This window comes from Gracilinanus agilis, chromosome 2, assembly GCF_016433145.1.
Source record: "Gracilinanus agilis isolate LMUSP501 chromosome 2, AgileGrace, whole genome shotgun sequence".
Classification (NCBI taxonomy): domain Eukaryota; kingdom Metazoa; phylum Chordata; class Mammalia; order Didelphimorphia; family Didelphidae; genus Gracilinanus; species Gracilinanus agilis.
In genome coordinates this window covers 379,805,565-379,820,965 of record NC_058131.1, presented here as the reverse complement: position 1 = coordinate 379,820,965, position 15,401 = coordinate 379,805,565, and the positions used below count along the sequence as shown (strand labels likewise).

General features: G+C 37.5%; 1 protein-coding gene across 1 annotated transcript in view; it reads right to left on the bottom strand.

The window, feature by feature from the left end:
• ATP10B (ATPase phospholipid transporting 10B (putative)) overlaps positions 1–8,344 on the bottom strand; it is a 158,731-nt gene extending 150,387 nt beyond the window's left edge. Inside the window, exons 1-2 of the mRNA XM_044659845.1 lie at positions 8,058–8,344; positions 5,315–5,509 (exon numbers count right to left, since the gene is read on the bottom strand). Of these exons, the coding sequence (XP_044515780.1) occupies positions 5,315–5,509; positions 8,058–8,332 (470 nt within the window). The 5' untranslated portion in view covers positions 8,333–8,344. The remainder of the gene's footprint in view (positions 1–5,314; positions 5,510–8,057) is intronic.
• Between the last annotated feature and the right edge of the window lie 7,057 nt (positions 8,345–15,401).

Genomic DNA, 15,401 nt, shown 5'->3' with positions numbered 1-15,401 from the left:
CATTAGAGGTGAGATCATCCTTTTCATCTTTGATACTATTAATTTTATTCTTTTCTTTTTATTAGATTAACCAGTACTTTACCTATGTTATTTGTCTTTTCAAAGTACCAGCTCCTAGTCTTATTTATTAGTTCAATAGTTCTTTTACTTTCAATTTTATTAATTTCTCCTTTGATTTTTAGGATTTCCAATTTAGTTTTTATCTGGGGATTTAATTTGTTCTCTTTCTAGTTTTTTAAGTTGCATGTCAAATTCATTGATCTCTTTTTTTGTTGATATAGGCACTTAGGGATATAAAATTTCCCCTCAGTACTTCTTTGGCTATATCCCATAGATTTTGATATGTCATCTCCTCATTGTCATTCTCTTCAATGGAATCAGCAATTTTTTCTATGATTTGTTCTTTGACCTACCAGTTTTGAAGAATTAGATTATTAAGTTTCCAGTTAATTTTAAATTCCTCCATTAGCCCTTATTAATTATGATTTTTATCATCTTATGATCTGAAAAAAAATTGCATTTATTTTTCTGCTTTTCTACATTTATTTGTGATGTTTTTATCCCTAGTATATGGCCAGTCTTTGTATATGTACCATGATGCTGCTGAAAAGAAGGTATATTCCTTTTTATCCTTATTCAATTTTCTCCAGATATCTATTAGCTTTAATTTTTCTAACATTTCATTCACTTCTCTTACTTTTTTCTTATTTATTTTTTGCTTCAATTTATCTAGTTCTGACAGGGGAAGGTTGAGGTTCCCCACTAATATGGTTTTACTATCTATTTCCTCCTTAAGCTCCTTTAAAAATCTGGATGCTATACCATTTAGTGCATATATGTTGAGTTCTGATATATCTTCATTATTTATACTCCTTTTTAATCAAGATTTAATTACCATCATTATATCTTTTAATCAAATCTATGTTTAATTTTGCTTTGTCTGAGATCATGATCGCTGCTACTCCTGCCTTCTTTGTCTCAGTTGTAGCCCAATAGATTCTGCTCTAGCCTCTTACCTTTACCCTATATGTGTCTACTTGCTTCAAATGTGTTTCTTGTAGACAACATAGGGTAGGATTCTGGTTTTTAATCCATTCTGCTATCTGCTTTTTTGGGTGAGTTCATCCCATTCAAATGCACAGTTACGCTTATTGTTGGTGTATTCCCCTCCATTTTGACTTTGTCCTTTAATCCTAACCTTTCTCCTTTCCGTCTTACCCTCTCCTCCAGTGTTTCACTGTAATTCATTCTCCTCTCTTTCCTCTCCCTTATATTACTCCCCTTCATACTGCCTCCCTTCCTATTCCCCTCTTACTATAGGGCCTTTTGAATGCCCCCTCCTCCCACCAATCTCTCTCTCCCTTGTTTTACTTGCCTCCCCTCCAACCCCCCATTACCTATCACCCTTCTACTTCTCTATAGGGCAAGAGACAATACTGTACCCTAATTGATCTGACTGTTCTTCCCTCTCTAAGTCAATTCCAATGAGAATTAGGTTTGTTACCTTTCCCTCCCTTCCATTGTGTTGGTCTTCCCCCTTCTCCCTCCCAAATTGTGGCATGCTTCTTTATGTAATATATTTTACCCCATTTTGTCTCTTTTCCCATTTATCTTAGCATTATCCTCTTTTTTTAACCCTAGTTTTTAATATATTTTTGACATATCATCCTAAACAGCTCACCACCATACCTTATATGTCTACTTCTTTTAGCTACTATGATAATGAGAACAATTTGTAAGAGATACAGATATCATCTTTCCATATAGGAATACATGCCATTTGATCTTATTGATACTCTTAAATTTTTTCTTTTTCCTATTTACCTTTTTATCCTTCTCCAGAATTATGTATTTGGGCATCAAATGTTCTGTTTAAGTCTGGTCTTTTTTTTTTTTCAGGAATGCTTGGAAATATTCTATTTTATTAAATGACCATACTTTCCCCTGAAAGAATATAGTCAGTTTTGATGGGTAGTTGATTCTTGGTTGTAGACCCTGTTCCCTTGCCTTCTGGAATATCATATTCTATGCCTTCCAAGTCTTCAGTATGGGTGTTGCCCGATCCTGTGTCATCCTAATTGGGGCTCCAAGATACCGGAATATTTTCTTTCTAGCAGTTTGTAGTATCTTCTCCTTGGCCTGTGAGTTCTTGAGCTTGGTTATAACATGCCTGGGAGTTGTCATTTGGGGATTTAATGCAGGAAGTGATCTGTGGATTCTTTCAATCTCTGTTTTGCCCTCTTGTTCAAGAATATGCAGGCAGTTTTCTTGAATAATTTCCTGTAATATGATGTCTAGGGATTTTTTTTTGGTTATGACTTTTGGGTAGTCCAATAATCCTTAAATTGTCTCTCCTGGATCTTGAGATTATTTGTTTTTTCAATGAGGTGTCTCGTATTATCCTCGATTTTTTCATTCTTTTGATTTTGTTTTAATTTGTCTTGGTGTCTCATGAAGTCATTACTACCCAATTCTAATTTTTAAAGGATGGATTTTTTCCCCAACCTTTTCATTCTCCTTTTCCATTTGGTACATTCTTTCATTCTCTTCTTCCAATTTTTTTGCATCATTTTCCAGCAGGTCAATTCTGGCTTTCAATGCCTGTGCCTCTGTTCTCAGATGACCTGTTTTGTTTTTTAGGCTACTATTTTCCTTTTGTCATTTTTTGTTCAAACTATATTATTTGATTTTTAAATTCCCTTTTAAGCTCCTCCAGATCTTGTATCCAATTCCCTGGTTTCATATAGGGCCACATAAATAATGACACAGCTAATTCCCTGCCCTTTCTTCTCTCCTACCTGTTCTTCCCCTGAAAGAACAATTACAATTTTATTCCAGATCTAAATCCTATAACCCTATTATTTTCTTTTAGAAAAGAATCCAAAACACTCTTTTACATATGACTGAATAGGCTAGAAGCTTAGCTCTTCCTGTAGTTTTTGGATTATTTGTGCATATCAGTTATCTGTATGCTCTTCTTCTCCTGTCATTGCATAATTAGCAAGGCGTGGTGAATATGACTAATTCTTGATAATTTGTCAATCCGCTATTTCTGGGATATGAATATTTTATAACAATAATAATACTCTCTCCCCAAACTCAGCATCAATTTGGCATTAGAGTCTTGGGTGAACCTGAAAGCCACATCCCTCAATGCTAATACTTATAATAATTTCTGTCTCTTATGGCCCAGGGATCTGGGGAACAGATGCCCAAGCAGATGGTTCTTGTTTCCCTACTGTGTTTTCCTATGAAAGTAGGGGCATAACACAATTTTTACATATCATTTGGAAGATCTTATCCAAAATTCTTCATTTACTCTCTGATATTTCTGAATGTTTGAGGTGTTGATGATAGCTCTAAGGCAAAAATACATGCTCATAAACACACATGAACAATTATAATTTCTGTCAGGGCTGTCCATAAGTAGGGTTTGGGGACAAGACAAATGTTACATTGGGTTCATATTTCTTTCTCTCTCTTCTCTTTCTTTTTTTTTAAACCTTTAACTTCTGTGTATTGGCTCATAGGTGGAAGAGTGGTAAGGATGGGCAATGGGGGTCAAGTGACTTGCCCAGGGTCACATAGCTGGGAAGTGTCTGAGGCCAGATTTGAACCTAGGACCTCCCGTCTCTAGGCCTGGCTCTCAATCCACTGAGATACCCAGCTTCCCCCTCTCTTCTCTTTCACCTTAATTTGGACATCATGAATATCATTTAAAGAGGGGAAGAAGTTACAAAAGGGAGGTTGGTGAAATATTTACCCCCATACTGTTTGATGGATATGGTGGGCTGGTAATATGGAGTGCGTGAGTGTGTGTGTGTGTGTGTGTGTGTGTGTGTGTGTGTGTGAATCTAAGGCCTTTTTAATATAGGCATATAGGTGTGTGTATATACATATACATGTATATATACATATATTGATATATATATACATGTATATATAGACATGTATATACATGTATATATTCATATATAAATATATGTATGTATTTTTGTGTATGTGTATATATGCCTTACATCTTTTTTTAAATATTTTTTTTTAATATTGGTATATACGTATGTGTATGTGTCTGTCTCTGACTGTCTTTATATAGTCTTTTTAAAAATTATAAGACTAATCTCTTTAGTGGAAGACTAATCTCTTTCTTCTCTCAATGGCTGCCTCCCTGAGTTACTATTGATCCCAGCTGTGTGATCTTGGAAACTTTACCTAACCTCTCTGGAGCCTTAGGTTCTTCAAATGTATAAAATGGGTATCATAATATTAGCATTACTTACCTTTTAGGCTTGTCATCATAAGAAAAAATTTTAGGAAACCTTAAGGGACATGATAAATCAGTGCTTTGATTATTCTTCATCCCCTTGCTTCCAGTCTTCAATTGGATAGGTATTTCACTGTGATTTTGTTGATATGCAGAAGTCCCTATCGAGAAAACTCTCTACAATGGACTTATGTCCATTATATACTTTTTTTTGGCTTCATAGAGGGTTAGAGAGTTATTGAGAATGCTGAGAAGTTAAATGATTTGCCCTCCAGGGTCACACAGACAGTGAGGGTTGGAGGTAGGATCTGAACCCAAGTCTTCCTGACACTAAGGACGAATCCTTAGTCACTACACCATGTTGCTTTTCAATCTTCAGACTAACAATAAACCAGTATGCTCTAATAAACACGTCTCCAGTGCCTAGTTCCTAGTAGGTAGGCCCTTAATAAATGCTTGTGATTGAGTCTCACATTGCTATTAAGTGTATTTGTATCAGCACGGAGAGAGTTAGTGTGGTGTATGGCAAGAACATTGGCTCAGTTCCCATCGTAAGTCCTGCCTCAAACACCAGGTGTATGCCATTTAATTGCTCTCAATCTCAGTTTTGTCATGCATAAAAGAGGGATCCTTGCATGATGTACTTCATTCAGGTGCTTTGAAGAAAAGAACAATGGGATTTGCTATTTTTATGGATGAATTGTACGTATGAAAATTACAACACAAAAGAGGCCAGTCTCTTGTTTGCATACGCAAGACCTGTTTTGTGAGATGATAAAATAAATGGGCAGCTTTGGTGGCACAGTGGATCCAGAGTTGGCCCTGTACTCAAGGAGACTCAAGTTCAAATCTGGCCTCAGACACTTAGTAGTTGTGTAATACTGGGCAAGTCACTTAGTCCTATTTATCTCAGTTTCCTTATCTATAAAATCAGCTAGAGAAGGAAATGGAGAACTACCCAGTACCTTTGCCAAGAAAACCCTTAGTGGGGTTATAAAAGGGTGGATATGGCTAAAATGACTGAAGAAAATAAGTCAATATTTCTCTTACTTTTTATATATTTGAATATGGGAGGAGTTAATCTCTCTGTCAAATCGGTATTTCTCATAGTCTTCCACGCCATCTTTTACCATGATGATCAGCAGCACAAGAACCAAAGGTAACATGGTGATTTCTCTGTGGAAAACTTCTAGAGGTGGCATCCAGTTTAGAATTACCAGGAAGAGGAAATAGAGATTAGCCCACCTGCAAAAGACCAAGAGATGCTGGAATTCAGGCTTGGAAGGGAAAACAGAAGGAAATAATCCCCCAAACAAACAAACAAAGTACCCAGGGAACAAAATATATTTTCTGTTTTTTTCTCTTATTCTTGACTCTGTACCAGCAAATATAATATTCTCACAACGATAACATTAATAACTCATTTGCACAGTGCTTTAAAGTCTTCAAAACCTTTCTTTACAACCCCATGAGGTTGATTGTGGGTGATTATATAAACAGAGGGAACAAGGGGCCATAGTGCTAATAGAGTTGACAGGAAGACACAAATTCAAACCCAGCCTCAGATACTACCTGTGTGACCCTCTTTCTGATTCAGTTTTCTCATTTGTAAAATGGAGATGATTATACCATTTAACTCCCAAGGGTTATTGTGAGGATAAAATGAGATAATATTTATAAAGGATTCAACAAACCTTAACACAGTAGCTAATGTTGTATGCATTTTATGGATTAGGAAGTGGAATCTTTGAGATTAAGTAGCCTTTCTATGATCACATAGTTAATAAGGCTGGGGATGCAGAATTCAAATTCAGATCTCCTAGCTCTAAATTCTGGACTTTATCCTCTACTATGATTAGAACCAGAGAATTTTAGGGATGAAGGGAAACTTCAGAATGTGTTCTTAACCATTTTTGTGTCATAGTTTCTCTGTGGTAATTTGTTAAGCCTACAAATACCTTCTTGAATTAATGTTCTTAAATACTTAAAATAAAAGACATAGCATTGCAAAGGAAACCAATTACATTGAAATAGTTGAGTCATCAAAATATTTTTAAAAATCAAATTCCTGAGCCTCAGGTTATTCCTGGTTTAGAGTAGCACCTGGCAGTTGCAAATTGCATTATATTTTTCAAAGAGCTTTCACATATTATTTAATTTTAAAAATCCTGTCAGGTAGATGAGACAGACATTTTAATGCCCCTTTCTCAAAAGAAAATATTGGAAGCTTAGAGGAGTTAAATACAGTTGGGTAAAACATGTCTTAACAGCTGTGCATGTTAAAGAGTCCAGTGGGTTTTGGCTGACCACAAATTTCTGGTTGACCACAAAGTTAACAGGAGTCAAAAATGCAATGTGGTTGCTCAAAGTGCTAATGCATTGACAGAATATGTGATATTTAGATGAAGGGATCTAATAGTCTCAATTACATTTTGTACTGAACAGATCATATCTGGGATGTCATGTCTTCCCTAGGGCACCTTATTGAAAAAGGAACATTGGTAGGGTTTGGCCTGATGGGGGAAGAGAATGGTATCCTGAGGGATCTAAAAAATCATGACATGAAAGGATAAAGCTTCCTGGGACACTTAGCTGGGAGAGGACTAGACTTAGGAGAAGATTTGGTAAATATCTTCAGATATCTGAAGGATAGGGGAAGGGAGATTAGACTTATTCTGTAGTGTTCTAGAGGGCAGAACCGTGAAAGGTAGTTACAGAGAAGCAGATTTCAGTGAAATGTGTGGGAGACTTTTCTAATACTTAGACACCCATTAATAGAAGGGACCATCTTGTAAAATGATGATTTCCTGTCATTGGAGGCATTCAAGATGATGATAGATTACCACTTGTTGGGGATTATTGTATAAGGGGCTTCCATATTGTGTTGTAGATTAGCAGATTATGGTTTAGGATCTCTTTCAATTCCAAGATTCTATAATTTCATGACTGGCCTGCAGTCCAGGTGGTCAGTGGCCAAAATGAGTAATATTTGTGATCCCTGATTCCTAAACCAGAGCTGCTTATTCTCAGCAAGTTTATCTTTTTATCTCTTCTAAAACTGAGCAGGATCTATTGAGTTTTAAAAATGAATCAATAAAATTCCATCTGCCCCGGTGTTGTATTGACTCATGGTCATAAAATTCCTTCTGGTGACTAATGTCCCTCTTAATTTAACTTTCTAATAAATCATCCCTCTGTCAAATATGATGATTTAAAAAAAAATACAAAGTTGGAGATAAAGTTCTTCTTCCAGAACATGGTGGCACTCTAGTAGTCCTAGAGGACAAGGACTATTTCTTATTTCGAGATGATGATATCCTGGGGAAATATTTAGACTGAAATCACTATTGAAGTGGTGTCATAAATGCTGCTCATTCCACTGAAGTTCTGAAGTCTTGTTTCATCATGTAAATAATTTCCAGGTCTCTTGTTTTATAATAAATGGATATCTAATGTCTGAAATCCAATTACTCTATGCCTATATGAACATTTCCAAATAAAAAAATGTATAAATGGAGGTTGTTCCTCCCTAACTTTGGATCTAGCTATTTCTGTAAAATTATTCACAACCTTCCAGAGATTGGTTAATCTTTATCTAAAACAGATTAAAAATTTTTTTTTCTAATAATGAAAGCCACTACTTGTATAACCCTAAACAAGTAATATGTCTGGATCTCAGTCCTTTCATTTGAAAAATGAGGGAGCTGGACTAGATGAACTTTGAAGTTCCTTCCAAATCCAGACCTCTGATCCCCTGATCTTCTACTACTTAATAACAGTAGCTGCTACATACCTGTGAAACTGCTCCAAGAGGTTTCGGGGTAGGAAAGTGAATAGGGTGTATTTGGTGGTATGGATCCTGTTGCCAGAGTAAAACTTGGAAACCTTTGCCCAGTCTTGGTGAAATGTCTTATTGTTAGGAAAAACAATCCGTTGTTGACTTAGATTGTAGCTCTGTCTCTCTTTAGCTCCAGACAGCAGTGGGGTAGATTCCGAAGGTGTCTGGGAGAAGCTGTCTTTAGCTCTCCTTTGCCAGCGAAACCAAGAAGAATCTACTGACAGTGTCATCTTGACTAGTAGGTTGAGGCTGAAAGATAAATATACCAGAGGGATTAAATCAGATAGAAGATTCATTTGGTGTTTTGATCTTTAGGCAAAAGTAGGATTTGTCCCCATGGAAAGACAAGTGGATCTCAAATCAGGAGACCTGGCTACTAGTCCTTGTTCTGGTACTGATGAATGCATTGTGTGATGAATGTATAAGTGAGTGACTTTACATTTCTGTCTGTTTCTTTTCTGTAAAATCATAATATCTACCCTCGAGCCATTCAAGTGAGTGCTTTTGGTTAAGGTTTTGTGTTTCTGGAGGCTCCCTGTTAAAATGCATTTGGGAAGGGTAAAATAATACACGCTATTGTTACCAATGAACAAGTTCATATTGAACAGGGTAGCAGGTACAAATAAAGGAAAAATTTGATAGCTATTGGAGTTAAGTATGAGGAACATGGGATTCTTGTGAGCAGAACCAACCCGGATGGGTATTTCATTCAGTGGGAAGTCCTGGGTAGTACTAATGGAGCCATAAGAATCAGAAGAGGGGAAGGATATGTTACATAGGAGAAGGCTTTATGAAGTCACACTTTGACTGCTTTACAATTTTGCCTAGAGTCAGTCCTGCCTGAAAACTAAGGAGTAAACAGGTTGAAAGTGCCAATGGAGCCATTCTTTATGGGCAAGAATTCCATGTTCCCAAGTTTCACTTATCCTCATTGTATTTGCACTTCCTGAAAGTCAGATGTAGGGGATTTCTAAGAAAAGAAATGAAATAGACTTCTACTAAGAATGTGTAGAAAGAACAAACCAAAGCGTAGTGTCTTTGTGTCAAAAGATAAATAATGCTGCAGGCAGGAAGAACTCTCTTTAGTGACAGGAGAAGGGGCACAGAGCAGGGATAATACTTGGCTATGGTTATTGTTTAATATTAACTATAGGCTCACAGCATGGTAGGGCCTATGAACCAATTATATGACATGTCGAATGATGTAGAATACTGATATTTAAACTTCACATGTTAATATGGAAATAAGTCTTGAGAGATGACACATGTTATAACCAGTAGAAATGTGTGCTGGCTATGGGGGGGTCCTGGGGGGGAGGTTGAAGGGAAAAGTAAGAGCATGAATCATGTAACCATGGAAAATTTTTCTAAAAAAAAAAGCAAAACAAAACTTCACATGTGATTTGTATATCGCCTGACGTACTTCTTCTGGCTACTTTCAACCTATTATACATGGTGCAGTCTGTCTGTCTGTCTCATTGTTGTTCCTGCCCTAGCTTGGAGATATAGTCATGTTTGTGAAATTCTTCTGGTAAACCTTCAATTTTCCCTATTTTTTGTAGAATGATATGATCTCTTGATTTCAAGGCTATTTTTGAGATTGTCTTAATACTTTCAATGTAATAAAAATAAAGAGGGCAACTAAGTGGCACAGTGGGTAGAACATGGTGCTAAGAGTCAGGAAGAAACATCTTCCTAAGTTCAAATCTGGTTTTAGACACTTTCTGGCTATGTGACTCTGGGCAAGTCACTTATCCCTCAATCTCAGTTTTCTTCTCTGTACAATGGGCTGGATAAGGAAATGGCAAACCACTCCAGTATCTTTGCCAAGAAATCTCCAAATGGGGTCACAAAAGTGTCAGACACAATTGAAAAATAACTGAATAACAAACAATTAACAAAATAAAATCTCAAGACAATAAAAGGCTTAGTGATGCCTCTGATATTTAGAATATGGTATAGTATAGTGGACTTTTATAAGGTATCTGGTAGTTATGTGAGTCACTTGGTTAAAGTAAGGAATATCTTGCATTAGTCATGGAACTCTGATGTACCTAATATTCCACAACATGCAGGAAATGACATTCTATTGCTCAGAAGCCAGATGTCTTTCAGAGTGTCTAGGATGGGGCTCTTACACAATGGTACTTTGGTACATTGGTGCTTGGTTTTGCCATGTTCTTTGGCATTTTTCCCTGTGTTGCTTTGTTCTTAGGATTATGGGATCACCGACCTAGATCTGTACAGTAACCTCAGAATTCATGCAGGTTAGCCTCATTTTACAGAAGATGGAACTGCAGTGAGATGACTCATTGTTTCTAATCTTATCACCATGCAGCTAACTCAAGCGACACCACTTCCTTCAGCCTCTTCTCCCTCAACTAGAAGTCTAGAAGGCAAAGTCTCAAACATCTTCCATTGTCTTCCTTTACGGATGGCACAAACTGACTCAGTGCACTCTGCATCTGAACTGCCTAGTTTCAACTCCTTTGAATAAGAGGATCCTGAACTACTCCCAGACTGCTCCCATACTTTCTTGCCTCTTTTTGTATGCGGTCTCCCCCCATTAGATTGCAGGCTCCTTGAAGGGCAGGGGTTGTCTTTCTTTTAATTAATTGTACCTGTAGCGCCTAGCACAGTGCCTGGCACATAGTTGTGGTTTGGTCATTTCAGTTGGGCCCAGTTCTTTGTTACTCAATTTGGAGTTTTCTTGGTAGAGGTATTGGAGTGGTTTACCATTTCCTTTTCCAGCTTATTTTAGAGATGAGAAAATTAGGCCAACAGGCTTAAGTGACTTTCCCAGAGTTGTACCACCAGAAAGTGTCTGAGACCAGATCTGAACTCAGGAAGAGAAGGCTTCCTGACTCTAGGCACAGTGCTTTATTCACTGTGCCACCTACCTGCCTTGGCACATAATAGACACTTAATAAATGTTTATTGGATTGTCTGATGTTACACACATAGCTAGCTAGCATCAGAAGTATAGGCTGAATCCATGTCCTTAGAGCCCAGAGATAGCACTAGTTTCACCAGGTTGCTCCTTCTGTGTATTTTCTCCTGAATACAGAACAGGTCTTCTAATGGTAGGGACCAGGTGGGCCTTATTTTTCTCATGCAGATCTCCTCAGAGGAACTGAGGCAGAGATGTGTTTATGGTAGGAATTTGGTGGATCTCATTGATTACTTGCAAGCCAACAGCTCCTTCAGAAATTGAAACCCCACTTCATAGACATAACAGTATGGTCTGTGCTTGTAAGACCGCAAGGTTCTTCCTGAAAGATGGGGCTTGTTTAATTATAAAGTAGAATGTCTAAACAATAAAGCAGAGACTGTGGAATTTGTCTGTGAATAGGGATGAACATTGGTTTGGCTTTTGGGGATTGGGATGAGGGTGGTTTGTCTAAAGCAGGGTATTGCACTATATGACCCCTTGAGGTGCCTCTAAGCTTCATGTTTCTCTGATTTTATTCTTTGATGTGACATCAAACATTAACAGTGAACTTATCCCTTCACCTACCTATCATTGCTAATTAAATTCCAGATTGCCTTGGGCTTGAAGTTGCAGTAATTGGGCACCAATTATTTTCACAGGTATCTTCTCCTCTCATTTAATTTCATTTATTTTTCTTCCCTGAGACGTTGACACATCTAGGCTAACTCGCTGGGTTAATTACAGTATTTTTTGCTTTTTTGAGACTTGTAATTCTGAATTTCAGGCATTTTCTTTCTTGTCCTGCATACTTCTTAGAAACAATGTATATTTTGTCCCTTTTCCTTCTTCAATTATTTCCATGAAACAGGGATTTGGCAAAGCCCATCTGCCACGGCAACTTTGTGCCCTATAGGACCAGACAAATCCTGGACTTGTATTCTTAAAGAATGTCAAATATGGAGAGGGAGGTACAAGCTGCCATTTCCTTTTCTAGCTCATTTTACATATAAGACACTGGGACAAACAGGGTTAAATGACTTGTCCATGGTTACACAGCTACTAAGTATCTGAGGGCAGCAACAGCATTCAAGGGCAGAGAGGCAACCCATCAGAGTGGATAGAGAGCCAGCTTTGGAGTTGGGGAGACCCAGGGTCAAGTACTTCCTCTAACACATACAAGCTGTGTGATTCATGGGCAAGTCATTTATTCTCTTGCTGTGCCAGGAAACACTAGAAATAAAAATGACCAGTCACGAACCTATTGGTCCAGACCCACTCGTTCTGCCCCAAACAAACAAGCCAACAGCTCTATTTTGAGGACAGCAAGTTTCTATCCCCTATGTCCATTGCATCTCCATCTACTATACGTGATGATGAGAATCCACGTTCAGATAATCAATATTCAAAATGATGATCCTGGATCTCTGCAAGCTTTTCATTCATCAGAAAGATTTATCAGAAAGTGTTGGTTATTTCCCATTTACTTTGGTTGGATTTTTGGTTGCATGGGGCAGAATGTGGGAGCATATTGTATCTGAAGCCTGAAAGACAAGTATAAATCTTGTCCTAGAAATTCAGTTTTTGGCTCTGAACAAGTCACATAACTTCTCTTTGCCTCCATTTCCACATATGAAAAACGAGAGGCCTGGACTTATTGAACTTATGGTTCTTTCTGCCTTTTGGTCTATAAACCTATGAACTATAATGTCAAAGTCTGAAACACAAATACTCAGAATTAATAACTTTTTTTCTTAAGCATTTCAGTCAGTCAAAGTTGTACTGTATTACAACAAAGTAGCTGAGAGAATTCGGAATTTGGAGTCAGAAGGCCTCTGTTATTCTGTGACCTTGGGCAAGTCACTCAACCTGTCTGGGCCTCTGTTTTCTCATCTGAAAAACAAAGCTTTTGAGACTTATGACAGAGAATGCTATCTACTTCCAGAGAAAGAACTTTTGGAGTCAGATGGATGTAGATCAAAGCATACTATCTTTCTTTCTTTTATTTTTTCATTTTAAATTTCTATTTTATTTTAAAAATATTTTTTCATGTTTACATATTTCATTTTCTTTCCCTCCCCACTTCGCTCCCACCTCCTGGATCCAATAAGCACTTCTCCTGGGTTATACAGATGTTTTCACTTGTACCTATTTCTATATTATTCATTTTTGCAATAGAGCAATCTTTTAAAACCAACCCCCCAATCATATATCCATTTAAAAAAAAGATTGGTCAGCATACTATCTTTCACATCAATGTATTAATGGTTTTATTTTGTATGAGTGTGCTCTTACAACAATGACCACTATGGAAGTGTATTTTGCATGATAATACATGCATGGTTCAGGTCAAATTGCTTACCAGTCTTGGAGCAGAGAGAGGGAAGGGAGGGAGGGAGATGGTTTGGATCTTATAATTCTGGGAAATGTATGTTGAAAATTATTATATGTAAGGTAGCTCAGTGGATTGAGAGCTAGCCTAGAGATGGGAGGTCCTAGGTTCAAATCTGACCTCAGACACTTATCGTCCCAGCTGTGTGACCCTGGGCAAGTCACTTGACCCCCATTGCCCACCCTTACCACTCTTCTACCTAGGAGCCAATACACAGAAGTTAAGGGTTTAAAAAAAAAACCTTTACATGTAATTAGAAAAGAAAACAAAGATGCTGTATTAAATGACCTCTAAGATTCCTTAGAGTCCTAAATCAGTTTTCCTGAAACATTTCATTTTTAGCAATTCAATATCGCTTAATTGTGTTCTGATTTCTGTTGCTGGGATATTATAGTTCCCTTTTATTTAGTCATCCCCATTTTATAAATCACAAACTGAGGTAGGGGGGATTTGAATAATTTATTTTTCTCCTAGTCCTGTTGTTCCTCCTGTCCCTTGCTACCCATCTTCTCCCATTTGGAAATAGAAGTCATTTTCTAGGGAACTCTCAGCCTTCACTAAGTTACTATTGCTCAGTGTACTTTGTGGAACTTTTCCCCTTTCTCTTTCTCTCCTTTACCTACAATGGAAGAATCATAGCTCAGGAATGAAGTTCCTGTTATTTCTTGGATCTATGTGTTCCACAGGTGTCCATGTTGGTTTAAAACTCCTTCCACCCTGAACCACCCACAGATGGAACCCCAGAGGAACACTTAACAAGGAAGGAACACTTCCACCCCGGAGGAACAATTAACATGCACGTGGAATTCTCAACTTTGAACGCCAGTCTGTGAGTGGAAAATCTTTCACTCTTTGGATGGTTCACAAACTAGTCTGAGGGTGGTTAAGCAAAAACATATATATTCTTACATACATATATACTCTCTATTTCTATCTTTTTGTCTCTGTCTGCTTGCCTTCTTTCTCAGATACATATGTGTATGTTGATTTATTTGTTCACTTCTGCCTTGGAACCAATACATAGGATTGACTGCAAGAAGGAAGGTAAGGGTTTAAAAACAAACAAACGAACAAACAAACTAGAGAACGTTGGTGTCAGGAATAACCAGTGATAAATGTTCTGCAAATTATAGCCTTGGAGAGTTGCCTGTGAGCAATAAGAAATTAAGTGACTTGTTTAGCGTCATACCAAAAGAATGTGTCTAAGGCAAGACTCAGCTCAGGTCTGCTTGACTTTGTGGCCGGATCTTGAGCCTTTAAGCTTCTCTGTATTTCTGCTTGGCATGTAGTAGTAGGTGTTTACACTGCGATGTAGAAAATCTGGTTTTTAGATCTTTTGGCTTTTGTGTTCTTTTTATGAACTAACTTTTTAACTTATTTTAACTTTAAAAAAGAAATTTTGTATATTTAAGCTATTAAAAGATAAACTATATTGGGGCAGCTGGGTAGCTCAGTGGAGTGAGAGTCAGGTCTAGAGACAGGTGGTCCTAGTTCAAACCTGGCCTCAGCCACTTCCCAGCTGTGTGATCCTGGGCAAGTCACTTGACTCCCATTGCCCACCCTTACCAATCTTCCACCTATGAGACAATACACCGAAGTACAAGGGTTTAAAACAAAAAGATAAACTATATTGATATTATATGGTACTCTGCTTTACATATACTTTATGCATTTCTGTGTTTTTAAACTTTTTCTGTGTTATCTGTGGCTTCCACAAAACTCCCCCCCCCCAAAAGTTTCATTTAATTTCATATGCAGCATATTGAAACCCACGATGGGTAAAGTCGTGATGTGGAAAACATACTTGTACTTTGCTTCCTGAAAAATTGAATGAAAAGGATAGGTATGACTCCAGTGGATGTCTTGGAAGTAGTTCTCACTGGCTTAGGAGAGCTGATTGTTAAATTTTCATTGTGAACATATATACCTCAGAAATCTACAAACACTATAAATCAGGGCTTGTTTTGATTTTCTAGAC